Source organism: Notolabrus celidotus, chromosome 22, assembly GCF_009762535.1.
Source record: "Notolabrus celidotus isolate fNotCel1 chromosome 22, fNotCel1.pri, whole genome shotgun sequence".
Lineage (NCBI taxonomy): Eukaryota > Metazoa > Chordata > Actinopteri > Labriformes > Labridae > Notolabrus > Notolabrus celidotus.
In genome coordinates, this window is record NC_048293.1 from 27,984,167 (window position 1) to 28,011,094 (window position 26,928).

The 26,928-nt window shown below is 41.5% G+C and overlaps 1 protein-coding gene across 2 annotated transcripts in view; it reads right to left on the bottom strand.

The window, feature by feature from the left end:
* Positions 1–295: 295 nt before the first annotated feature.
* LOC117806282 (alpha-actinin-1) overlaps positions 296–26,928 on the bottom strand; it is a 56,932-nt gene continuing 30,299 nt past the window's right edge. The window contains exons 4-21 of one of the 2 annotated variants that reach the window (XM_034675146.1): positions 26,785–26,871; positions 26,187–26,274; positions 23,873–23,951; positions 23,205–23,286; positions 21,697–21,782; positions 12,864–12,956; positions 11,952–12,182; positions 11,620–11,767; positions 11,294–11,444; positions 10,242–10,350; positions 9,422–9,562; positions 9,059–9,241; positions 8,697–8,831; positions 6,352–6,531; positions 5,755–5,901; positions 4,437–4,517; positions 3,716–3,874; positions 296–910 (exon numbers count right to left, since the gene is read on the bottom strand). In XM_034675146.1, coding sequence (XP_034531037.1) covers positions 752–910; positions 3,716–3,874; positions 4,437–4,517; positions 5,755–5,901; positions 6,352–6,531; positions 8,697–8,831; positions 9,059–9,241; positions 9,422–9,562; positions 10,242–10,350; positions 11,294–11,444; positions 11,620–11,767; positions 11,952–12,182; positions 12,864–12,956; positions 21,697–21,782; positions 23,205–23,286; positions 23,873–23,951; positions 26,187–26,274; positions 26,785–26,871 — 2,339 coding nt within the window. In that variant the 3' untranslated portion in view covers positions 296–751. Of the gene's footprint in view, positions 911–3,715; positions 3,875–4,076; positions 4,143–4,436; positions 4,518–5,754; positions 5,902–6,351; positions 6,532–8,696; positions 8,832–9,058; positions 9,242–9,421; positions 9,563–10,241; positions 10,351–11,293; positions 11,445–11,619; positions 11,768–11,951; positions 12,183–12,863; positions 12,957–21,696; positions 21,783–23,204; positions 23,287–23,872; positions 23,952–26,186; positions 26,275–26,784; positions 26,872–26,928 lie in introns of both variants that reach the window. The other variant, XM_034675147.1, reaches the window with a different exon arrangement.

Here is a 26,928-nt window from a genome sequence, read left to right on the forward strand (position 1 = left end):
ATGCTTCGTCTAGGTTGTCTTTGATCATTTCTCATTTGAAATAGGTCAATTCTGCAAAAACTTCCTCTAAATATTGTTATCAATACTGGAATCTTGAATGTCGACACATGTTTTGAAATACAACAAACTTCAGGTCCTCATTTCCTCTTCATGCAGGAAGAATGTAACTTAAAGGAGCTTTAAGGCCAAGTTTCTGAGTGTAGGTTCTGCTCTTATGTGCCTTTTTTAAAGACATAAGGATGCATTCAGTGACATGATATAAAACACCTGCAGCAAACACAGGAGGAGGAGAAAGTATAGCAATTTTTCTTTATTACAATTTTTCGTCTCTTATTTTCAATCAGGTGAAGAAAAATACCTTTTTTTGTTCAGTATAATAAAATATGTTAACTTTATTCATTTTATGAAGAAAAACAATGACAACAAGAAAATAAAAACAGGAACAAACATTTTCTCTCTCCCTCTTTGTAAACCTGGAGAGCTGCTGCATTGCGTGGGAAGCAAATACAACGAAGACAGAGTGTGAGGGAGCGGGAGGCCGGAGAGGAGGAGGAGGAGGAGGAGGAGGAGGAGCAGGAGGAGGAGCAGGAGCAGGAGCAGGAGGAGCAGGAGGAGGACAAAAAGATAAGGCCAGAGACATACAAAAAATGAGCGTAGTAGGACAGAGTGTGGTGACGGGGCGGTCGGAGGACGTGGCGGTGATCAGAGCAGGTAGGCTGGTGGTCCCGGGTCAGGACGACTGACAGAGAGTTCAGAGGTCGCTCTCTCCGTACAGAGCGGTGGAGAACGACATGTAGTCGAGGGCTCCGGGCACGCCGTCCGGCCCGGTGTAGGGCGCCATGCGGGCCATGCAGTACTCCGCCTGGTCTGGAGGAAGCTCCCGACGCAGCTCCTCGGCTAAAATGTAGTTCTGTGGAAGATGAGGAGAATACATCAGATTAAAGGAGCAGAACTAAAGACAGAAATACTTAAACCAATCTAAAGAACAATGTTAACATTTATTATTACATCATATGTTATAACAACGGCGTCCACAAGGGGGCAGAACTCAAAGTCACTGAACGATCACTCAAGAGCTTAAGGATGCAGCTGCAGTCCAGTCCTCTGATCATTGATGTTAAATCAGAGACATAATTATTAACAGAGTTGGAAAGGGAGCAGAGTTCATGTGTGATGTGTCAAGCCTTAAACATGTTACATCCATTTGTAACATTTGTATATATCTTGAATTTGTAAATTTGCATAGTATCTTTATTTATCTATTTTATTTTGACTAATTTAAAATTGTTCTCGATTGTACTTATGTCTGGGTTTCTGCAACAACTGAGTGTCTCTGTTTTCTTTTTTATTCCTTCCTACTTTTATCTTTCATTCCTTCCTTCCTTATTTCTCTTTCTCCTTTCCTTTCATTCCTTCTCTCTTTTTTATTAATTTTTCCTTTCTTTCTTTCTTTCCATGTTTTTTCATCTTAGACCACTAGACCAGTGATTTTCAACCAGTGTGCCGTGGCACACTAGTGTGCCGTGACAGATCGTCAGGTGTGCCGTGGGACATTATCAAATTTCACTTAATTAGTCCAAAAAAATATTATTCATATACAGCAAATACAAGTGCCATGTAGTGTGTCTGTGCCTACAGTGTAGTGACTGGCAGAGTAATTAAATACTCGTCCATGTAATGACCTGCGCTACCTGCCCACTGGGTGGCAATAAAGAGCACTAATGACCTTGTTAATAGGCAATAGAATTAATGATGTACGTGAGGTGTATGTGACAAAACGTAGGCGTACAACAGCGATGGGTAAATATTCAAAAAGGAAAAAGGAAAACTCCAAACAGGGCCCTGGACAAAATTCTAACCCAGATGAAGAGTGTTATATGGGAGGTGGAAAAGGCAACTTTTATGAGAAAAAATTACAACAGTGACTGCAAGAGCTCTCAAAGCTAGCTACTTAGTAGTTGAACTCGTAGCCAAATCAAAAAAGGCACACACTGTGGCAGAGACATTAATACTACCTGCAAAAGCTATTGTAAATAAGATGCTTCGGCCTGACACAGTTAAATAAGTAGCCAAAGTCTCTCTCTCTCTCAGATAAATAGATTCATATATTGAGAGACTGAATGTGTCATTTTGTAACACTTCTGGTTGGTGGTGTGACTCAAGATTTTTATAATGTATGAAATGTGCCTTGGCTCAAAAAAGGTTGAAAAACACTGCACTAGACCACCAACACCCCATTCTTTTTTATTTAAAAAAAAAAAGAAAAAAAATTCTGTGTTTCTATTTCTATTTCCTTCTTGAAATTTTTGGGCATGCAAGAAACATTGTTGGGCTGCAGGAGCTGGGTAATAAATACAGAAAAACATCAAAAAAATTACAAAAAATAACAAAAAATATCTGAAAACAAACTAAATAAGAGTAAATTGTAAAAGCTGCAAAATAATATTAATTTTGTGGGTTTTATTGCAGAGATTTTGAGTTTTATTTTTCATTATTATGTGAGAAATATGTTCAGGGAAAATGTGGGATTTTTTTTCTTGTGAATCTAATACTTTTTAAAATTTTATTTAATTTTAAAATTATTTGTATTTTTCAAAAAGCATGTATAAATCACAGTATATTTTGAATCTAAAACTTTTACCTCAGAGAATATTTTAATATATTTTCCTGTAACTTTGATCACAAAAAATCAGACATTTTACTGACTTTTATGTCGTCTCTGATGGACATTTCTTTCCTATATATATTCTTGTTAAATTCTTGTTCTGTACACCTTCTTGTTTGCTGCTGTCAATCAATCAATCAATCAGACTTTATTTATAAAGCGCTTTTCATACAATGACATTGTAACACAAAGTGCTGTACAAGAAAAACAGCTTAAAATAGAATAAATTAAGATCCCAGCCCCAGCCCCGACCCCGAACCCACCCCATAATCCTAAGGCTAACAACACAATATGCAACAATAGTAATAAAAACACTAAAATAAATAAAATAAAAAATAAATAAATAAATAAAAATAAAAATAAAAATTTGCTGAACGAACTGAGGAAACGCTCTCATGTCATCTTAATGAGGAAACACTGGAGGTAAAATAAGATGTTAAAACTCAAAACAGGAAATTAAAATCACCAAAGTAAAATACATTTCTAAGATAATAAAAGACTAAAATATTAAACCATTAAAAGAAAATCAGATGTGAGACTTAAAATAAATAAATAAGTAGAATAAAAGTGACTAAATTTGAAATAGATAATAAATAAATAAATAGATAAAACTGTTAAGAATAAAAATAAAACTTAGTTAAAAGCTAGACTAAAAAGGTAGGTCTTGAGTTTGCCTTTAAAAATATTTATGCTCTGGGCAGCCCTCAGATCCTCAGGCAGGGTGTTCCACAGACGTGGGCCGTAATAATAAAAAGCTGCCTCCCCGTGGGTCTTAGTTTTTACTTTTGGTAACATTAAAAGTCCACTACCTGAAGACCTGCTGTAACTCCATGAATTTCCCCATTGCAGGATGAATAAAGGAGTATCTTATCTTGTATCTTATCTTATCTCTACAGGCTCTGAATTTATTTATTTATTTATGTGTTCATCTTTTCCCTACAATAATCCCTTCATGCTGCCTTATTGTCCAAACTTTGCTCGGTCTATGTCCCAAACTCCTTCTCTGCTTTATTCCAGTTTTTGATGACGACTTTAGAAACAGTCTCGTACCTTATCTCCCGCCAGCACTTTGAAGGACGCCATGACTTGGTCGGCCGTGTCCGTGTCGGCCGTCTCGCGGGACATGAAGTCAATGAAGGCCTGGAAGGTGACGATGCCCATCCGGTTTGGATCCACGATGCTCATGATGCGGGAGAACTCGTTCTCACCCTGAGGGCAACAGAGACTGTGATGCTCAACACACAGAGACTTTCTGCACACAGAGACCTGACTGATAACTTCTGGATGATCTTAGATACACAGGCATTAAAAGTGAATTAAATAAAGGTAACATTTATCCATTACCAGCTCCAGCTCGTCTCTTTAATCACACAAACAAACGTTCATACTTGAGGAGGGCTCATGGGTTTACCAGGTTGTAACCAACGGAGATAAGGCAGGTTTTGAAGTCTTCAGCATCCATGATTCCTGATCTCTTCTACAAGGTCAAACGAAACCAGGAGGAGGAGAGGAGGGAGGTGGAGCGGAGGGATAGAGGAGGAGAAACATCGGAAGAAGAATACAGGATGAACAAAGAGAGGAGAGTTAAGGAGGATAGCCGCAAAAATCCAGGATGTGGACGTTGCAAAGTGTGAAATCACACGGGGGGACGCAGAGGAGGAAGGATCAGAGTTAAAGGAGGGATCAGAGGGAGGACGGGGGGGAGGAGTACAAAAAGAACACAAAGAGAGAAGTTAAACTCTCGCAGCGCGGTGCGGCTACGACAGAGTACCTGTGCGTCGTTGGCGATATCGAAGCCCAGGCTGATCAGGCAGGCCTTGAACTCCTCGGCGCCCAGAGTGCCCGAGTGGTCCTGGGGGGGCGGGACGCCAGCGCCAGGCGAGGTGTCGGGGAGGGCCATGCAGCAACACATACAGCCGTGTCAGTGACGGGGGAGGGGGGTGAGGTGGTGGTGTAGGAGGTGGAGGTGGAGGTGGATGGAGGGGGTGCACCATGCACAAGGGGAGGAAGTGGAGGTGTGTGGGGGGGGGGGGGGGGGGAGTGATGGGAGGAGGGAGGGAGTCATGCAGGAGACAGAGAAGAGAGAACACAGTGCATATTGATTAGGGAGGTGAACACTCTGCTGGGTGAGGGCATTCAGAGGCGTTAATGTGCAGCCAGACTGCAGCGCCGTGTGCTCGGGGTTATTCATCGTCAACGCCACAGAGTACAGGAGGCACCAAAACTCCTCACACAAAATCACAAACAGGGACGCTTCTACCAAGACCTCACGCTGGATCCTGTCTGAGGTGGACTGTAGACTAAAGCATCAAATTAAAGTTAAATAAGAAATAACTCTTTTATTCTCTAAAGACAGATTTACCCTCAGATCAACACACCTCTCTGAAAGCCGTCCTCCTAATGAAACATGACAGAAAAGCCCAAGTCCAGGTCCACATTCGGATCCCGGCTCGCTCTGATTGTTCACCTGAGGTATTGATTAACGATAGGCCAGCTCTGGAAAAATGCATGAGCTAATGGAGGAGTCAGCAGGAGAGCCGGGGCGAGGAGGGGAACGGGGAGCTAAATAAAAACTCCTCCATAATTGGTGCTGTTCCTGACACATTGAGCCTCAGTGTAAACATGGAGCTGTGGAGGCGGGGGGAGGGGGGGCGGTTTTATAGAAACAGCCTTCAATGGAGAGAGGCTTTGTAGCCACCTATGGTATAAACTCAGATCCTCTCTCCTGTCCTCGTTCAGCTTACATTGACCTCACAGTGAAGTCATATTCACTTAAAGCTTCTTAAACTGACTTTATGAAGAACTTTAAAACACTGCAGTAACAGCTTCTGTGTCTCATACTTTTACAGAACATGTGCAATAAGTCTCATGAGGAACAAAGTATGTTAGTTGTTTCTTGGTATAAGCTTCTCCGTATGAATAAATGAATAAATCCAACTTCTCCTGAAACAACTGGACGCTACAACAATCCAAACAGCTGACTGTGACTGAGCAGAGCGCCTCCTACGCCGGCTCTCCTCTCCTCCTCCTGCTGCTGCTGCTGCTGCTGCTGCTTTGTGTCTGCACTGCGACTCGTTTCGAGTACTGACCCTGTCGAAGTGGTTGAAAGAAGCTCGGAACTCATTGAGCTGCTCCTGGCTGATGCCTTTGGCGTCTCGCGTCAAGATCTGGTTCTCGATTTCATTGATGGTGCGGGCGATGGTGGTGAGTAGCTGCTCCCAGCCCACACGGATGTGCTGCAGAGGAGAGAGAGAGGGAGGGAGGTTAGAGAGGCTGAGGATGAAGAATCATTAGTCTAGATTTCTCTCTGAACCATCAGGTAGCTTCACTCTGGAGATACAGCCAACACACGTTTAGATGACTCAACATATTTTGCACAAACAAATCATCAAATTTGGCCTCTGCAGATGAATTGTGTTCTCCTTTCTTCACCGACTGTCTTACAGAGAAGCTAATTCCAACACAAACACACACGCCCACACACTCACTCTGAAAACTGGTGAGCAGGATTTTAATAACAGGATTAATATGAGTTGTTTTGGGCAATGAGGATAACACTGAGCAGAAAGGGCGGTGAGAGTTTTCCAGATTTAATGTAACGTCTCTAAACGTTCTGCTACTCTACGCCTAACAACAACCACTACATTAAAATGCATACACCATCCTCTCTCCCAGCTGCTGTTTACCTCCATGGTGTAGTTGGTGTGCTTGTTGTCGAAGATGAGAGCTTCCTGAATGAGCTGGTGGTCTCCCTCCAGCTGGTCGATCTTTGGCTTGTAGTTGACGATGCTCTTCTCGTACTGGCGGAGGTGCGTCAGCTGATCCTCCAGGGTGCCGTGCATCTCGATGGAGATGCGCCCGATTTCCTGCAGCCGGACACACAAACACAAACACAGTTCATAACACCCTTTAAAATAACTTTACCCCTGAACTACGTGCGTTTGGACCGGTGGACTCAGGGTCTGAATTTAGTTCAGGGGTAGATAATCTCCCCCCTAAAAAGCCCCTGCTAGAGGGAGTAGTACTTTTCAAAGGTCCCGGGGCTTTCAGGGGGAAAGCAATGCTGAACGTGTCTGATTGGTAGATTAACCGCAGTGTTTTTATTCCTCCCTCCGTCCACAATAACATCACACACATCTGTGATTCTCTTGATTTCTCTTTCTTTCATTAGTTTTTATTTGTTCTATCTTTTTTGTATGTGTGTGTACTTTTCAAAAGAAGAAGCTGTGATTCTCTGGGTCAACTTTTTTGCCAACTTTTTTTTTTCATTTTGTTTTTGCCCCAAAGAAAATTGGAAAAATAAAATAAAAAATTTTTATTTACATTTTTTCTTCTAAATTTGAATTTTTACAAAAAAAAAATTCAAATTTTTTTTTTTTCAAAATTTTCTTTTTCAAAATTTTTATTTTCAAATTTTTTTTTACAAAATTTTTTTTTTTTCAAAATTTTCTTTTTCAAAATTTTTAATTTCAAATTTTTTTTTACAAATTCTTTTTTTATTTCAAATTTTTTTTTGTCAAATTTTTTTTGGTCAAATTTTTTTTTGTCAATTTTTTTTTGTCAAATTTTTAAAAAACCATTCACAGTCATTTTTTTTTCTCTTTATGTCATTAGTTTTAATTTGTTCTATCTTTTTTGTATGTGTGTGTACTTTTCAAAAGAAGAAGCTGGGATTCTCTTGATTTAGCAGCTTGTAACAGTAGTCTTCTCTCAGCCCACCATGAATGCGTCTCTCCTCCCGGTGTTCCGCTTTTAAAAGTGACCCTGTAAACTGGAGACCTTCAGCTGAACGTGTCAGTGTTTGTGGAGTTTACACAGCTGTTGAAACACAGAGGGAGTTCCTGGAAATGCAAACTAGTTTAGTTTTTATTAAGATTTCAAAATATCCTCATCAGATATTTAATGATGGTCTAAAGACGTTTATGAGGGATGCATCCGGCTGAGAGTCTCCAGTTAACAGGGTCGCCGTTTAGACCAAAACACCGGACGATCTCTGCGATCACGGCTTTTTGAGTTCAAAAGGATTTTAAAGCCGTGTTGAAACGTCTTTGCTACTCGCGCTTATCTCCTCTCACGTGTTGATTCAGTGAATCCATCTGTGATGAAATATAGCACCATCTAAAACAGACCAGCTGAGTCTCTTCATGCTAACAGGCTAACTGTTGTGTTGCTCATAATGATACCTGGCTGTCCGTCTGCTTCTATGGTGTCATCTGTGATGAATGGCATTCCTCTTTGTGTTACTGCCCTCTACTGGTCTGGTGGTGTAGTGCATTTACTTTTTTTTCTCCATACGTCACTGGCCTGATTTACACAATCTACCCGGGACTTCAGCCCGCGGTCGAAACGCAGACAACAATGGGGGCACAGGAACCTTTTAGATCAGGGGGCTAAAAGACCCCTGAATGCACCTAATGAGGATAATCTGATGCAGGTGTTTTATCTGTTCTTTATCTGACAGTGCAACTTTTTTCCTGGATACAATTCAAATCAAATCAAAGTGACTTTGTTATCCTCGGGTCAGTCTTCATGCTGTATTTGGTCTGTGCTGCTGAAGCCTACATGTACCAGCATGCATTGCGTTTCTGCAGCTTTGGGCTTATTAGTCACATTCCATAATTTTGCTCAGATTAATCCTGCTGCATATCCGGGTCTGCCAAAACACTGTAACTGTTACCGTAGTCTATATAATCCTCTCAGCTCGTGCTTTCTTTGTTTACAGAGTCGTTTGTTTACTCGTTTGTATTAGAAGTAAACGTAGAGACTACAAATCCCATGGAGTGACCGACTGCTGCAGAAAGAAAAGGTAGAAACTTGGAGGGATTTCTCTTTGGATCGTCAAACCCTGGAGTCATAAAGTTCCACTGCTCCAGTTTTAAATAGTGCATGACTTAGTTCACTGCTTTGAGACTGACCCCGACACGAAACCACACACAAACTGAATTACACCCTGCCGCCCTCGCCGGCCCGCTGGCCTCGCTCTGAACTTGTAACGTGGTCATTTGACGGCCGGCTCTCTGCACACACTGACCTCCATCTTGGTCTGGATCCAGGGTCCGATGACGTTGGCCTGGTTGGCAAACTGTCTGCGCAGACGCTCGTTGTTCTGCTGCCGGGCGTGCTCCTCGATCAGAGCCTGGTCACGCTGCGGCACCAGCTGCCTGACCTGCAGCCGGATGGAGAGAGGGGGGAGGAAACAGATGTGTGAGAGGAGGTAAAGACGGGGAGACGGTTGGCCTGACACCAAAATATCCAGGATTTATGACTTCACTTGAAAACCTCTGCAAAGTTAACTTTCCTTCCCATTTACAAAATAAAATATGGGCAGTTAAATACTTTCTACGATAAAGGTTCTCCTAGATCTTAAACCCTGACCCGGGCTCATGTCCTCACCTTGTCCCACTTGCCGTTGATCTCCTGTGGGTTGATGGCGGTGTACGGGTTGGTGCCGGCCATGTTCACATGATAAGTCTGCACAATCTTGGCGATCTCGTTGTGGATGCCGAGGATGGCCTGGCGCTCTTTGTCGGCCTCGGGCAGCGTGGCTTTGAACTGCTCGTGGGCTGTGCTTAATCCCTGAGACACCAAACACAGACAATGAAAACCCAGTCCACAAAGACAACATCAGATAGAGAACTTAGTCTCTGGTCTCAGATATTAAATACACCAGTCCCCTGTTTTGAAGCTGATGGTTGGCTGGTCCCATATTGGAAATGCTGAACTCCACCTAACATGGTCCAAGCTCCCAGTGCTCACCTGGATCTCCTCGATGGTGTGGACGATGAACGTGTCCTGCAGGTCCTCCATGGCGCCCTCCATCCAGTTGTTGAACGGAGCCGCTCTTTTGGCAAACTCAAGGTACAGTTGGTCGATAGTTTCCAGAAGCTTCTCGGTTCTCTGTGGAGGGAAAATGAGACATTAAGCATGAATTAAATGAGTCCTGATCCCTAGGAAATAAAGCACCTAGCAGCTGTGAAAGTCAAGTGTTAAATATGAAAGTGAAGGCTGAGTTTGTGTGGATTTTGGCGCCCCCTGTGGACAAAGCATGTAGTGTAGGTGATCTTAAAAAGTCTGGATCTGGATCAGGTGGATTCAATCCAGTCTCTCTTTAAAAAAACAGGATGGAAGTCAACTTGATTATTAAACCTGGAAAGTAAAAAAGACAATTTTCATTCCAGATTATTATTTTTCAGAATAAAATACAGATTTAACAAAATAAAATGCCTTCCTTCAAATTAAAGTTATGTTGAAGTTACTAAATAAAACTGTTCTTGTTTCAGAATTCAGAGAGGCTCCTTTCTGTACTCTTTATAAAAGAGCAGGAACAAAGAGAAGGATAAAAAAGGAACATCATTTTAAAAATGGAGGATTTTCCACGACACCAGGAGAGCTGAAAACTCCTCTGAGCCTCTCTCTGTGAATAAAAACCTCCTCCATGTCTGCTTTATATTTCTGCTTTAACAGCAACAAGAACAGGAAGGGACTGAAAAACAGGGATAAAGTCAGCGACCGCAGAGATTAGAAACCGGACTCTTCATTAACCGGCTCTAATTCTCTCTCAGAGTTTCTCTCTCACCTGCAGAGCCTCGCTGCGTTTCTGGGTCAGAGCTCCCAGAGCGTCCCACTGGTCACAGATCCGCTGGCAGCGAGCGTTCACACTCGGGGAGTCGTAGTAGTCCAGCTCACTGGAGCAAAAACAGACGATGGAACACGACAGTCATTCTACAGCTTTGATCCTTTTTAGTTCTTTTATCACATTCTATTTATTTGATCTCTATGAACTGTTCTGATCTCTTTGAATCATCTTAAATCTTTGGCCCTCTTGGTCTCAGTTCTTGTGTTACCTGGGTTCCCCTGCTGTTGGGTTCTATGATGTTTTGGTTATACATTATTTGAGATTTTTAGTGTTTGGGTTCTTACTTCTTTTAAAAGGTGCTTTAAAAATATAGTTTTTTTATTCTAGTTTCTAGAACTGGCTATTTCAATAGTCTTTATTACACATGTGTTGACGGACAAATGTCTGAGCTTCCAAGAGGTCCCTAAACACACCATGGAAGTCTCACTAAAAAGTAGTAATACATGTGTTTAATTTAGTGTGTTTCACATAGTGTTCTTTTTGCAACATATTTGACTTTGTAGAAGTATAAATAAAATATCTAAAAAACAATAATAATAATAATGAGAATAATAATGGCCTTTCATAGATTTATGTTCAGTTTTCTTGTGTTTTATATTGAATATCTGCAAAATTAAGAACACTGCAGCTCAATATACTGAAGGCTTGTAGTTAAAATAAGGGAGTAAGAGAAAATAGCAGCTTTAAAGTGTCAAAATCTGAGCAGAAAACAACAAAAAGTCCAGCTCCTGCAGATAAAACATCCTCTTATTAATCATGGGGAAAAGAGAAAGACAGCAGTGACGCCTGAATGTGATTTTTAGCTGAATTGTATTCATTGTTTTTGCAAAGCGGCTCATTTCTCTGAGATTGGGAGACTTTATGTGTTTAATTCAGAATAAAAAAAGGCCGACATGTATTTAGATATCCTGCTAGCTGTCTCGTTTCTTCTCATGCTAAACCTTAATCCATCCCTTTCCCATCAGCCCCGGCTCGTGTTCATGCGTTCTTACTTTAACTCCTGTGCGATGGCGGCGATCTGCTCCACGCGGTCCTGATGCGCGGCCAGATCGCTCTCGAAGGCCTCGTGTTTCTTCAGCAGGGCCTTGATCTCCGACAGAGAGGCCGTCTCGTAGTCGCTCTTCTGCAGCATTTCCTCCTTACCTGCAGGGGGAGACAGAGAGAACGTCTTAGAGGAGGGTAAGTCCATAAAATGGATTTCAAACGTTAGAGTTTCGATACAAAGGAGGACACGCATCTTTGTTTTTAAAGATCTGAACTAACAGAAACTCCTGCGTTCCCTCTAACGACCAGCAGAGGGCGATCAGTGTCTCAGTACCTTCAGTCCAGGCTTCGTGGATCGCTGCTTTCTGGCGAAACTTCTCTGCCAGGTGATCGAGTCTTTCCAGCCTGCGGATCTCATTGAGGAGCCACTCTTCATAACCTTTCTCTGCTCCCTCCAGGTTCCCCCACGCGTTGTTTATATCCTGAGCGAGGAAAGAGAATAAGTGAGAGTTTTAAAACTGGACTCTGCAGGAAGAAGATCTCCAAATGTTGCCTGCAGGAGGTTGAATATTAAAATCCACTGACATCTTCCAAGCAGCAGAAGTTTTAGCTGGAACTCAAACTTTCAGAAGTCTTGGTGTGCAAGTTTCTACTCTCTGGACTCACCGAGACCATCTTCCCCTCGGAGGGCATGAAGGCGGGCCGGTTGCTGAGCCTGAGTTTGGTCTGCAGCGTGTTGAAGTTGATCTCCAGCTGACACTTCTCCTGGACTTTGGGCGGCTTGTGGAGGCGGCGGTAGTCTCTGAAGTCCTCCAGCTTCTGCTGCATGGCCTGCATGGTGTTCTCGGGCAGGCGGTTCTCCAGCCAGGGGATGGTGCGGCGGATCCACTCCAACAGCTGAGGTGTGGGCGAGCGTGTGTGTGTGTGTGTGTGTGTGTGTGGAGGGGTGAGAATGAGAGGAGGAGGATGGAGGATGGAGGAGAAATTGAGAGGAGAGGTGAAGGAGAATCATGCACATAAGAGTGAGATAGAGGAATAATGGAGGTGTAGTTTGTGTCATAAATGTGATGTGGGACAAAAGAGGATACAGATTAAGATCATGGATTCGTTAGGTGTCTTATATGTCGAATTCCTGCAATTAAATGCATCTATATGTCTGATTTTAAGGATCTAAAGTGTGTTTTATCTCATTTCGTGCAGAAAAAGCTGCTGAAGCAGGATTTATTTCCCCTAAATGCAAATGTTAGAGCTTTAAAGAGTCTGTCTGCAGCAGAGAGACGTGCTTTTTAAGTCTTTGCTGCTTATTTTCCATTTTCTACTGACGTGAACCGTGAGACTATCTCTGAAACAGTTAGTCTGTAAAGAGCTAAAACAGCAAAAACACAGCTTTAAATAAATGATTATTTTGCACTGAAGCCTTAAACTCCTCCCTGTCGTGGTTCTAACCCTGCACCTGCACCGAGCACAAACACCCCGAGGGGTTAGGAGGTGAGGGAGCAGGTAATAAGGGAGCTCAGGGAGACAGGGGGGGAGTAAAGGAGGTGCAGGATTAGTGTCGGAGAATCGGGGTGTGCTCACATCACTGGCCAGCTTCTCATAGTCCTCCATCAGCTGCTCGTTCTCTTGGTTGACAGCCAGCACTTTGCAGATCCTGTTGGCTGCCGTCTCTGCCTGCAAGACGAGGGTGAGGGAGAGAGAGTGAGACCTGGACTCTGCTGAGACCTTCAGTAAGAAACATCCAGACTAAAGTCTTAATGTAAACATTTAAATCAGGAAGGCTGAATGTTTGACGCAGGATTTCCTAAGTGGGTCATTTAGTGGATGAAGTTGTGGATCAGTTTTATCAGCTTCTATAAGATGTGTTTCTTTGTTTAACTGTGCTCAGGTTATTAATCTGACTCCAACAGGAAGCACTCTGGAGAGTGTCAGCCTTTAAAGGACACGTCGTATTGTACCTGTCGTCAGGTGTCGGGGCACCTTTCTGTCTGCAGCAGTGTCTTTTTATAGACCGGCAGAGTACAGGGAGTTATTTCAGCCTCTAAACCCACATACACACAGAGCCCGGCTGCTGTGAGAGCTAAAACATCAAGTCCAGGGGGGATAAAACCAGGCTCATCTAGTACACCTGGACACGCCAAGTCAGAGATGCATGAGCAGAGGAAGAGTTTCCAGGACTTAAAGGTGGTCGGTTTATCCAGAGAGGAGGTCAGAGAAGCTCCATAAAGAGAGCAGAAAGGAGGAGGAGAGAGAGAAATTTAAGCAGCATGCACAAAGTCTGGAGGATTGTGACTTTAATATGATCTCTGTTTGTTGGGTCAAGACTAAGAGAGTAAGTCTACCTCTGCAGGGATCCTCTCATAATGTTCTCAGACGACTGATTAAGATAGAGGTAGACAACCAAGTCCTGTGATCTCATCCAAACACAATCTATCTCTGTGGAGATTATTTCTGTAAAGTCAAACACTCTCATATACAAATCTGAGCCTGTTAGAAACAAAAGCTAGCCCCTGATTTGAGAAGATGTACTTTGTTCAGAAACGTGTGCCCTGCAGAAATCACACTGCAGCCATCACAGCCTGTCCCACGGCTGCAGGCTGAACCAATCAACTCGAACAATTCCAAACTTTTTGTACCTTATAGTCACTTTAATAGAACGAGGCTGAGCTTTTAAATACAGGAATAATCCTTTAAAGTTAAACTTGAATTATAAGGCGATAGTGGAGGTAACTCATGATGAGATATGATACTCAATACATGGCCTATGATATCAGTAGTGAAGTGATATATCACGAGATCTGAAGATAACTGAAGAATGCAAAGTGACAAATTAAGACAAATAGAGCAACAAGGAGTCACATTGGAAGAGAATTTAGAACTATTTCTTTAATTTTATTTATGTTTTTTTTTTTTTTACTATTTACTTTATTTTATTGTGTACTATTTTTTCTAATTAATTGTATAGTATTTATTTTTTATCTTATCATGTTCTTTTTATTTTATATTAATTTTATACTATTCATTTTGTATCTTATTTTATTTATTTATATTTTTTATTTTATTTATTTATATTTTTTATTTTATTTATTTATATTTTTTATTTTATTTATTTATATTTTTTATTTTATTTATTTATATTTTTTATTTTATTTATTTATATTTTTTATTTTATTTATTTATATTTTTTATTTTATTTATTTATATTTTTTATTTTATTTATTTATTTTATTTATTTATATTTTTTATTACACATATTAATATAGATTTTTTTATTCTTTTAAATAATTTCACTTTTTTCTTTCAGGGAGAATGTGAAAATGTTATATGTTCAAAAATGAATCAAAACAAAAATAAAATAAATTAGTTTGAGGCTGAGGTAGAGGAACAACTCCAAACCTTGTGTTGATAAAAAATTTCTGTTTGAGTGAACAGGGTCTTTGTCTTTGAGGAGAATGATGTAAAATCTGTTTTGGTTTTAAAAGAAGTTTCTAAATCTTAAACTTAAAGGTCTGTAACTGTGAAGATGATGATCTTACACATCTGATCATGACAGAGGTAAACAAGCAACCCCTGTGATCTGCAAGTTTAAATGAGAAGTAATACAAGAACCTTTAGTTGATGTGCTTTAGGCGCCTTTTTTACATCATGGTTCAGCTGTTAGAGCAACATTAGAGTAAGTAAATAAAGAACAGCGGTAGAGCAGCGACTCCCATGTGTTGTTTTAGTGAAAGGAGTCTCTTCAGACGATGATTTAACGTCTGTAAGATGTGCAGATATTTGACGTATTCAGCAGGAAGTTTTAAAGGAACAAAGTTTTGAAGGTGCCTCAGATGATCAGCGTGTTTCTGTCATAAATCAGCAGCGTTATGGATTCCTCTCTAAAAAGCTTCTTAGGAAATTAATCGAGCTAAAAGGAAACCTCACATCAGTGTCCTCCTCAGGGAGCACATTTCATAGAGGCTGACGTCTCACACACAGGAGCTCCTCTCATCAGGAGAGATCACGGCGGGGAAACTTGGCTCGGTCTGAGACATGCTCCGGGGGTTCGACAGCAGCAGCAGCAGCAGAGCGGCCTTAAAAGGAGAGCCGGGATGTGCAGGTCGTGCTTCTGACAGCAAACGTTTGCACGCTGAACGTCCTGGCAGCTGGAGGCCTCTCTTATGGATTACTCTGTCCTGACAGCAGAGGTAACAGGCTGAGGATGCTGGGAGGAAAGATGGAGTCAGAAACCATCTCAGTTGATCTACGACACCGTCACGAGCCTCACCGCCGTTTAATCCTCTCATCTATTATCGTTATGATCTAATCTCAGAGCTCCTAATGACGGTTCAGAAACACAGAGTGTGTTTTAATGAGACTTACAGCAACTTTCAAGGTCTTTCCACCGTCGTAGACTTCTGTTTGCAGATAAATTAAAGGGTTATTCTGCTGTTTTTAATACCTAAGCTCTTTGTTTACTATATTTTAGGGTATTAATAACTTGTAAGAGCATCAACATGACAGAAAGGATCTCTGTAGAGATGAACCTTTATGGTAAATGTACAATCCTTGTTTTTAAAACTGAAAACAGTGAATATGCACATAAATTACCATGTGATACATCACCGTCCTGACTCACACAATAAAAAGGCCAAATATCAAAACCTTAGTTCTAACTCCTTGCTAATAATATTAAAGGTATAGTAAGTGTTTTTTAAAGCAGGGTTATTTGAGGTCAAAAGCAAGTGTATGAGCCACAGAGGATCCCTGTCAACTTCATTACCTGGCTGCTCTAGGTGTGGTCAGCTGTACCATGAAATTTGGCAAATTTTAAGAAACTCCAACTCAATTTGGACATTTTTTAACGCTTTAATTTGTAAAAAAGCCCTTTAAATTTTGCAAATGCAACAAAAATGTGCACTCCTGCCTTCAGCCCCAAACTATCTCTGATCAAAGAATGTTGACTCAAATAAAATGTTTGTTTTTGTCACTTTTAGGCTCTGATTTCTACTTTAAGAGTCTTATAACATTAAGGAAATGATCCTTATAGTTAAAGACTCTTTGCAAGAGATTCAGACACTATTGTCAGACCAAAACCAGCTGTAACATCGCTCCCCTCAAAGCCACAAGTCTAGATTTACAGAATCATGGGAACTAGTGATCTACACCTGTCTTTAAAGGCTTTTCTGTTTTTTATTTTTCTGTTTATTTATTATTTAATCTACTCATTTTATTTAATATATGAACATGTGCTTATGTGTGCAGAAATATGCTTAAGTGTGTATCAGTATGTGTAGTATATTTTTCTCTCCTTGTTGTTAGAGTAGTTGTTATGTTCACACTGTTTCTTGCTGTAAATAATGTGTCAATTTTATATTTTTGTCTGTTTGATTTGGGATTATTTTTAATTATTTTTGCCTTTTTTAAAATTTAATTAATTTAATTATTTTTGGATTATATATTTTTATTTTGTTTTGTCTTTTTATTTATATTCCCCTGTTTAATTTATAATTTATTTACCTTTTTTTTCATTTCATCTCATTTGGTTTTTGATTTCTTTCTTATTATATTGAAATTATTTGTGTCTTAATTTGATTGTTTGTTAAAGAAAACACATCTCAAATCAGAACAACAACAAAATAAAAACTTAGATTTGTTTTTTTTTTAAAGGTTCAATCCAGTATAACTTAAAGAGACTCTAATGTTCATCTCAGACATCACCAGACTTTATTCTTTCAGTTTATGTGCTTTAAAGTTTGAACATTGTTCTCTGAGAGTCTGAGTGTTAAAATACTCATCCCCTCGTTATCAGCTCTCATTCAGCAGCGTATTGATCTCTGATAACGCTCCCTGGCTCTTACACTCTCAGGAGAACACATCACGCCAACGTCACCACAAATCCACTCAGGATCACCGTGGAGAATAATGGACTTATCACACACACAGGAAACAAGCAGCTGTACTTATAATCTTTGTTTGGATCCACCTCTTAATGAGGAGCAGGAGTCCTTCAGCTCAGAGTCTCTGTACATGGGGCGCATGCTTTAATCCTGGAGCCCGGTCATTTCATCATTTCTTCCTTAATTAAAGTGAAATAACTTTCATCTCTCCACCTTTAATAAAGCAGCCAAATGAAGGTGTAATGTGTCGCCTGATATTGTGAGTGTGTGTTTCAAACTGTGTTGTAGAGACAAATGATGGCGTCCTTTTGTAAGCAGCCAAACAATAGCTGTTGGCAACAAACCAGTGAGGCTGATTCCTCGCTCTCTGCCAGCCGCTCTGGCAGGTATCCGCTTACTGTTCAGAGTTTCTCTCTTTTGTTTGGTCGGGTTTGTTTCTCACCTTCTGCTTGCCTGAGAACGCGTGGTAGTAACACGACACATAAGTCATGACAGCCTTCTCATCTGGCCTCAAGGTGCTAATGATATCTGCCCAGGGAACAAACAGAGGAAGAGGAGAGAGGACAGAGAAGAGAAGAGAAAAATGCACAAGAGTAAAAGAGTGCAGAGACAAAAGGGGCCAGCAGGGGGCGTAATCACAAGAGGAGGCAACAGTAGGGGGGGCACAAGGAATCTCCAGGCTGCCTGCAGGTCGAGTCCAAGGTGGTTTGTTTGGATGTGGAGTTTTAGATCCTGGAAGTGGAGTGATGGAGTGACGGAGTGTGGAGGAGTTCATTCTTTAAATGTTTCAGATTTAAAAAATACCAGACTGCCCCTTTAAGAGCTAACAAGTCACTGAACATTCATCTGCTGCTGTGAAGAACTTCATCTGAATATTTGTCCTTTTTCATCCAATATTTTATCATAATTATAATAATAATAATAATAATAATAATAATAATAATAATAATTTAGATCATAATAATTATTTGTATTACATATTCTACAACAATAATAATAATAATAATAATAATAATAGTAATAAATAAATTAATTAATTAATTAATACATGAATAAATTAATTCAATAATGACAAAATAATAATAATAATGATTTATATCCTATATTCTGGGTGGAAAAAAATCTATTTGGATTTTTTTTCTATGTATGTATAAAGTGAAAATATTAAACAAATTATAACAGCATTTTATCCCTAATAAAATATATATTTTTGCCACTACAGTCTCACAAAGATGTCTGTAATACCTTTTTCATAGCTGAATAAATGTAATATTTAAAAAAAAATTTAAAGCTCCTGGGAGGAGATTTTAGCTGCTTATGAAACAGGCAGAAATTAATACTAATATCTAATTATGACTTTAAAAAGCAACTAAGGTATCAAAAAAAGTGGTGAATTATATCCCTGTTATCTTAATATCTGAAACTGCTGCGGCAGGGTAGGTGTCAGGTACAGAGACCCTATAAAAGAACGATACCCTATAAAATAGCCTTTCTTACATTTTCCATGGCATGAATTCACACAGTGCTTAATGTGACTGCTGAAAGACCCCAGGATGAGGTGCTGCTTTGTCCACAGGGGGCGCCAAAACCCACACAAACAAAGTTCCTCACAGGAGCTTTAAGTTATAATGGGTATATGCAGTGTTAGGTTTTATTAACACCCAAAAGAAAGGAAAAACTTTTCTTAAATCAAACTTTAATATGTTTATATCATGTTTTATGCATGAATGTTAAATAAGGAAATAATTAAATAAAGTTTTCTTGTATGAAGTCGAGCAATAAGAGGATTCCGGCTCTTCATCAGCTACCCTGAGGACTGCTTAGACTTTAATATCTTTGTTTCTTAGTATGTTAATATGATCTACCTCTGGATCTCTGTTGTTTTAAAGCACACTATTCCCCGAGTCCTGAGTCTGTTTTGCTCGTCTTTCTTCATAAACAGAAAAGAGAGACCTGAAGGTCCAGACTCTGTGATGCAGACTCTGGAAGGCAGGATGAGTTCTCCAGCTTTGGATCTCCCTCTACTTGTGTGTTTTATCTCCAGTCTCATCTCACACCTCTCAGATCTCTGATGCAATCCAGAGTCCAGCTGTGGTTTTTCTGCTCTGAGCGCCGCAGACCCCCCTCTCTCTCCCCCTCTCTCGCCCCTCTCTCTCTCCCCTCTCTCCCCCCTCTCTCTCCCCCCTCTTCTTCAGATATAAACACAGACATTTTTGATCAGAGTTGCTTAAACACAGCTGTGTTGAAGCGCTCGCTCGGCTGCCGGGGCCTCTCAGCTGAACCTGGCTCTCTTTTCATTTCTGCTTTGTGACGCTCTGATTCTCCCCGACTGAGAGAAATCACTGCACGCCTAAAGAGTTCCTGCTGTGCTTAACGACATCTATTAAACTCAGAATGATTCATTATCCTTCAGAGACGGTCTGACACAACACCAGGAAGTATGAAATCCTTTAAATCTAGATGAATTCCTTTTATTTTTAAACCTCGGCGCTGGTTCAACATATGTTAGAGTCTGTATGAAGGTTTATGTTGCAGCTATCACAGCCTGTTTTTGTAAATATCACTCATTCAGTCCTCAAAAAGAAATAATAAAAAGGATCTAGGTTTAAAAACACTCAAACTTCTTGATGTTGGACGCTTGTTTTTGATTTGTAGTCGTTTTAAACTCTCATGAAGCTGCTGCTCTGATCGTAACCATCAATTGAAATGATGCGTCGCCTCATAACACTAAACTTCAGGCTGATTAGTTCCTCTCCATCAGCTTCATTTATCAGACTAAAGGCGCGTTTCAACCGGAGGAACTTTACCCCTGAACTACGTGCATTTCGACCGGTGGACCCAGGGTCTAAATTTAGTTCAGGGGTAGATAATCTCCCCCCTAAAAAGCCCCTGCTAGGGGGGTAGTACTTTTCAAAGGTCCCGGGACTTTAGGGGGGGCGGGGCCTGCAATGCTGAACGTGTCTGATTGGTAGATTAACCTCAGTGCTTTTATTCCTCCCTCCGTCCACAATAACATCACACACATCTGTGATTCTCTTGATTTCTCTTTCTTTTATTAGTTTTTATTTGTTCTATCTTTTTTGTATGTGTGTGTACTTTTCAAAAGAAGAAGCTGTGATTCTCTGGGTCAACTTTTTTGCCAACTTTTTTTTTTCATTTTGTTTTTGCCAAAAAAAAAATTGAAAAAGAAAATCTACTTTTTCTTTCAAATTTTTTTTTCAAATTTTTAATTTTTCCCCCAAAAAAAAATTCAAAATTTTTTTTTCAAAAAAAATTTTTTTCCAAGTTTTTTGTTCAATTTTCTTTTTCAAATTTTCTTTTGTCAAAATTGTTTTTTTCAAAAAAAAATTTTTGTAAATTTTTTTGTCAAATTTTTACCAAAAACCATTCACAGTCATTTTTTTTTCTCTTTCTTTCATTAGTTTTTATGTGTTCTATCTTTTTTGTATGTGTGTGTACTTTTCAAAAGAAGAAGCTGTGATTCTCTTGATTTAGCAGCTTGTAACAGTAGTCTTCTCTCAGCCCACCGTGAATGCGTCTCTCCTCCCGGTGTTCCGCTTTTAAAAGTGACCCTGTAAACTGGAGACCTTCAGCTGAACGTGTCAGTGTTTGTGGAGTTTACACAGCTGTTGAAACACAGAGGGAGTTCCTGGGAATGCAAACTAGTTTAGTTTTTATTAAGATTTCAAAATATCCTCATCAGATATTTAATGATGGTCTAAAGACGTTTATGAGGGATGCATCCGGCAGGGTCGCCGTTTAAACCAAAACACCGTCCGATCTCTGCGATCACGGTTTTTTGAGTTCAAAAGGATTTTAAAGCCGTGTTGAAACGTCTTTGCTACTCGCGCTTATCTCCTCTCACGTGTTGATTCAGTGAATCCATCTGTGATGAAATATAGCACCATCTAAAACAGACCAGCTGAGTCTCTTCATGCTAACAGGCTAACTGTTGTGTTGCTCAGAATGATACCTGCCTGTCCGTCTGCTTCTATGGTGTCATCTGTGATGAATGGCATTCCTCTTTGTGTTACTGCCCTCTACTGGTCTGGTGGTGTAGTGCAGTTACTTTTTTTTCTCCATACGTCACTGGCCTGATTTACACAATCTACCCGGGACTTCAGCCCGCGGTCGAAACGCAGACAACAATGGGGGCACAGGAACCTTTTAGTTCAGGGGAAAGTAGTTCTGGGGGCTAAAGGGCCCCTGAACTCTTGGTCCAAATGCACCCTAACTCCTCCACACCTCCCACTCCGCTCTGCAGAACTAAAACCCACTCAGGACCGATATGTGTGTTTGGACCAGGACGACCAGGCAGACTGGAGATGCTCTTGTGCTCATCGCCTCTAAGAACAGACAGTAGTCATCCCATCATGCATTTGGTGCTTTGAACCATGCGGAAAGTGAAGGAGAGCGACCCCGGTGGGGGGGCGCGGTGCACTGCAGAGAGAAGGGAGCTGTTAGGAGAAACACAGAGGAGGAAGAGGAGGAGGAGGAGGAAGAGGAGGAGGAGGGAGACGCTGCATCCAGGATACCTTCTGGGCGCCGGAGAAGGCGTGGTAGAAGCTAGAGACGTAGGTCATGATGGCCTTCTCATCCGGACGGGCAGTGCCCACAATGTCTGCAGGAGAGAGGAGGTTTAAGGGAGGGAGGGAGGGAGGGAGGGGGGTGTTAAACAGAGAGCAGGTCAATACAAGAAACATGGATGTGTCAGCGTCCAGATGTTCTCATCGAGGAGTCTCAACACATTTTATATCTTTACACCAACAACAAAACAAAGCCGGCTCAGACTACAGAGATACCTTTACCTGAGTCTGGTTTATCCTCCTCATCATCAGAGGAACAGACAGGGTCGGACCAGAGGGAGGGGTTCAAGATCGAGTCTTTACGCCAAAGGGTTCAGATTAAAGATGGAAGCAGGTTTCTCCAAATGACAAAATGACTGTGTATGAAACCTAATCTTGCTGTCTTTACCTGGAGCTCCAGATTGTTCAAAACTCTTTAAGTAGGGCTGTGAAGACTTTGATTTATAACAATCAGAGTCCTGCTTTCTCCCCAGAGTTTTACTCAGCCTTCTTTTTTTAAAACAAAGACAAAGGCCAAACTTTCAGGGCGGAGAAAAGAGGGCAAAGAGGGAACTCATCTGAAGGCACGTGGGCCCAGGTTTTAGCCAGACCAACTCCTCTCCATTACCCCTCCTCTAAATAGGGTACCAGGGGCACGAGGCTCAAACTGCCTAGGGCCAGGATGAAGCCCAGGATGGAGGCTCTTTGGTGGTAGATTCAAAGTCCACATCTCCAGAGAGTTATACAGTCCCAAATGTTCCTTGTTGAAGTACCTTTCCTCCAGATCTAATCCAGTCTGATCAGAAGACTTTTCAAGTACTGGGTCCTTAACTTCTCACAGACTCACTGTAAGCATCCTGATTATTTCAAACATGCTTCATATTTAAGATTTAAAACCTGGATGATAAGATAAGCATCATTTAACTCCTGCAGGAGAATATGTGACTTCCTGTAGTCTGATCCTCAGTGAGCTGATCACCGACCTGAGGATGAAGACTTGAAGCTACTTGTAGAGTGAGAGACGTGTACTTATATTTAATAGAGTGTGACTCACAGCGTCTGCATGACAGCATGATGCCAAAATATAATCTCTCTGAGGACTGAAACAGTCGCACTGAGACGACTCTGTAGAGCGGGATACTTGATTCTGATTGGTTAAACCCCAATAACAGTGGGGATGAATTCATTCCCCCTCTGCCTGTTGACACTGTGGTAAAAACATGAGGACCCTTTGACTTCCTGTCGAGGCGTCCTGTGCGAGCAGGTAAAGTAACATCAGGAGGAATGTGAGGAATGTGCTCTGCCCTTTGCACACCTGGGGAATCGCTGCAGGAGGACAGGCAGGGCGGGGCGGTCTGATTGAAGGTTTTAGAGGAGGTATAGAATCAGAGTGGTGAAGTGAAGACCCCGTCTGTGACCTGAAAGAACATCATTAGACTCTCCTGATCTACAGTTTCCCTCTCTCCCCCCTCGCTCACCTTCTGCGTCCAACATCTTGGGGATGTCCAGGTATTTCTCCGCCACGTCGAAGGCTGTGTTCAGGTTGGTCATCGGGTCGTCCTGTGGAGGGCAGACAGAACATCAACACCTCCTCACTGAAAGCTGCTGTTATATCTTTGTGGTTGATCACAGTTTAACCAGCTTATGAACTTTTAACAGTGTTAGTATAAACAGGAAGTGTACTGGAGGTCATCTATTCATATTTAAAGGATGTTTAAAATTAAAGTTTACACAGCTCCGTCTCATTAAACTGTTCCAGGTGAATTCAGACATCTCATCTTTTTAACCCTTTTTAACCCCCTCTATCTACTCCCCACATTTCCTGTGTCTCTTCAGCTGTCCTATAAAATAAAGGCAAAAAAGCCCAAAAATGTAACTTTAAATACAAAAAAAGACCTAGATCACCTTTGGGGGCGCCAGACTCTCCTGAATTTATTTTGAATATGCCGAATGAGACAAATGTGGCATCAATGGAAAGCTGAGAATGTCTGCTGTAACTGAGTTTTTAAAGCTTGTTGATAGGATTAGTGGTTCATAAGTTATCAAACATTTAAGAACAAGTAGCCGCCAGCAGCTGTCCAGGTCTTTAAGGGTTAACGGCAGGTGAAAACAGACGTTTGTCAAACGTCTCGTAACGTTCACTGACCTTGCGAAGTTTCCCGTAGTCGATGAGCTCCGGACGATGTCGATGAATGAGCGCACAGAAACCCAAACCGTCCTTCCAGCTGGAAGAGAAGAAACCACAGACTGTGTAAATAATGGACGTAGATATTTAAAACACGTCTGTTTAAAAGAGGTGTCGTCTGCATAAAGAATAAAGAAAGTTGCAAAAGTCCTCTACTTCTTTGAAACTCTGATTTGGTCTCCACCACCACCTGAGGAACTCTTTTACTAACACTTTAAATTCAAAGCCTCGTCACAGGTTCAGTCCGTCTCTGATATTTGACGGTGTTCAGGGAGTTCTTAAAGTTTCTGCACTTCAAAACAAAACCATCAGAATGAGCAGAAACAGCAAAATGAACATCCATCAAATGAAAACAAAGAGTTAAAAACAGAGAACACAGAGCAGAGTGAATACTCTGTGTGATTGTGAACACGTCAGATCTATTTAAAGCCACCTTTCATGGTGAGTTGGTGTGATTAGAAACACTCTTTAAACACGACCTGTGTGTTAAAGTCAACATATGACAGATATATTAAATCTGCTGCAGTTTAAACCCGACACAGAGTTCATGAAGGTCTGATGAACTCCAGCCTTGAGATGGATGAAGATGTTTGCTCACATATTTTTAGTTCAGCCTTCTGTGCTTCATTGATCAGCGGCCCTGGAGCTGAGAGTGCGGCGTGTTGCAGTGATTTCAGTTTCTTGATGATTTACTGCGGCGCTGCTCTCCACAGACGACACATCACGCTTATTTAAATGTATTACTCGCACTGAAAGCTCCTTTAATGTACGAGAGAGGCGGCACAAGGTGACTCTTCCTCCTGCAGCAGACGGACATGGAGTGGAAAAACATCAGCACTCTGCCTGGTCCTCCTCTCGTCTCCTGACTGAGACGTGCAGCTCTCATCTCTGACAGAGAGACCACATCAAAGGTCTGCTCTGATGATAATCCTCCTCCTCCTCCTCCTCCTCCTCCTCGTCGGCCTGCAGCGGGACCATCAGGCCTCTCTCTTTACCCTCCCCTGAACTGACCTCACCTCCACCTTTCCTCTCGCTTCAGCTTTCATCCACATCTGACGGGCTCAGTGGGCTTCTTTCAATAATTCAACAGGTGTGGAGGCCTCCTGTGACGCCGAGCGAGGCCTGACTGAACTCAGAAACAGGAATACAGGGAGGGGGGAAGCCAGCCCTGAGCAGAACAATGAAGTGTTTGCATGCAAAGACACTTTAACTGCAATGATTGAGATCTCCTCGGTGCGTCTGGAACATCTGCTGGTTTTGGTTTCTGCTCACACTCCTGATGCCTCAGATCTAACTTCCAAAAACTCTTCTCTGAACCCGACAGGCAGAGAATTGTATTTGAATTTGAAGCTGTGTCCTTCTGAGCATGAAGGATGGACTCATTCAAAGGCCTCCAGGTACAAAAACTACATTCAGTGAGAGCTGTAAGAGCCCTTGTGCAGATCTGAGTCTTTATGCATGTTGATGAAACTCTTTCAGTCTGTCAAACCAAATATCTGCACCAAGGTGAGTGAAAACTGAGCAGCAAGCTCTGGTTTGAAAATATGAAGCCCTTGCTGAAGTGCTAAAAACTGCAGTTCATCAAGTGTCCACTAGAGGCTGGCTGCAGAACCACCAGAAACCACATACACACCCATTCAAAGAAGACGATCTTTACAGCAGAAATAAACATGTTTACAGCCTGGTTCAAAAAAACGTTAAGGTTTAGTTTTACATTTTGTGTAACTTGTTATTTTTGAAGATATCAAACTTACAAGTTTTGCCCAAATATGGGCGTGGCTGACTTGATTGACAGCCGGGCCCGCCTCTTTACCTCACACTAGCTCACTCAATCGAGCAAATACATCCATAATGTTCAACTGCTGCTTGTTTTCTTTCCCTCTTGTAACTTTAAGATGTAGCAGAAGTACCTTATGTGTCCCTTCAAAATAAAAGCATGCTTTGAAAAAAAGTAATTGAGGCGTAAAGCTACAAAAAAGCATCATCAAGAACAGTTTTATGACAAACTCTAACCGTCTAAAGCTCCAACATAAACTGGGTGTATACACCTTTAACCCTTAAAGACTTAGACCATCTTTGGGGGGCGCCAGACTCTCCTGAATTTATTTTGAATATGCTAAATGTGGTATCAATGGGAAGCACACATTTAAGAACAAGTAGCCGCCGGCGGCTGTCGGTCTTTAAGGGTTAAATGAAGTGTGTGAAAGTCGTGAAGCAGCATCATGAATCATGTCGGGTATCATCACGTCCCCGGTCTTCCTCCCTGAAGTCTTACCTGATGTGAAAGTTCTGGATGTTGACATTCTTGTACGGCGCGGTCTTCCTCTGGCACCACAACAGGAGGCCCTCTTTGGCAGACGTCTCTGCAGGCGGAGAGAGAGAGAGAGAGAGAGAGAGGGGAGAAACTCTCAGGCTTTTACTTTGACAGCCTCTCTGCTAATCCCTGTTTAGTGCTGGATTAAGTGGAGGTGGTGTGAATGGGAGGCATGTGTGGTTGCTATGATGCGTTGTGCTTCCTCGTTGGACGCTGGGAGGTTTTGTAAAGAGAAGTTTAAAACGCAGAGGAAACCCAAATCTGAACAATGACAGCCGACGACTCCCTGCAGTTAAATTGGATTACTCTATAAGTGCTTTATGTACAGTGTGTTCGCCACGCAGAGGAGCAGAGCATCAACATGAACGCTCTCACAGTGACAGAGCAGTCTCTGAGATGAGTGTGCATTAACTCTGTCTGTATGAAGCAGAAACACTCACAAAGACCCCAGACAGCAAGTCCATGAAATGGGTTTTCAGTTGCAAATGAAGACAGTGAGCAGAACTCCTTTCACTCTCTCTCTCTCTCACACACACACACACACACATGCTCGCTGTACCTTCCACTGAAATGTCTTGGATGGCGAAGCGGAGGATTATGGTCCAGATCATTCCCAGGGTCATCTTAGCGTTGCCGTCTACGATCTCTGAAAGAGAAGAAGAAACATGATTTATGAGACTTCAGGATTCACACGTTCATCACC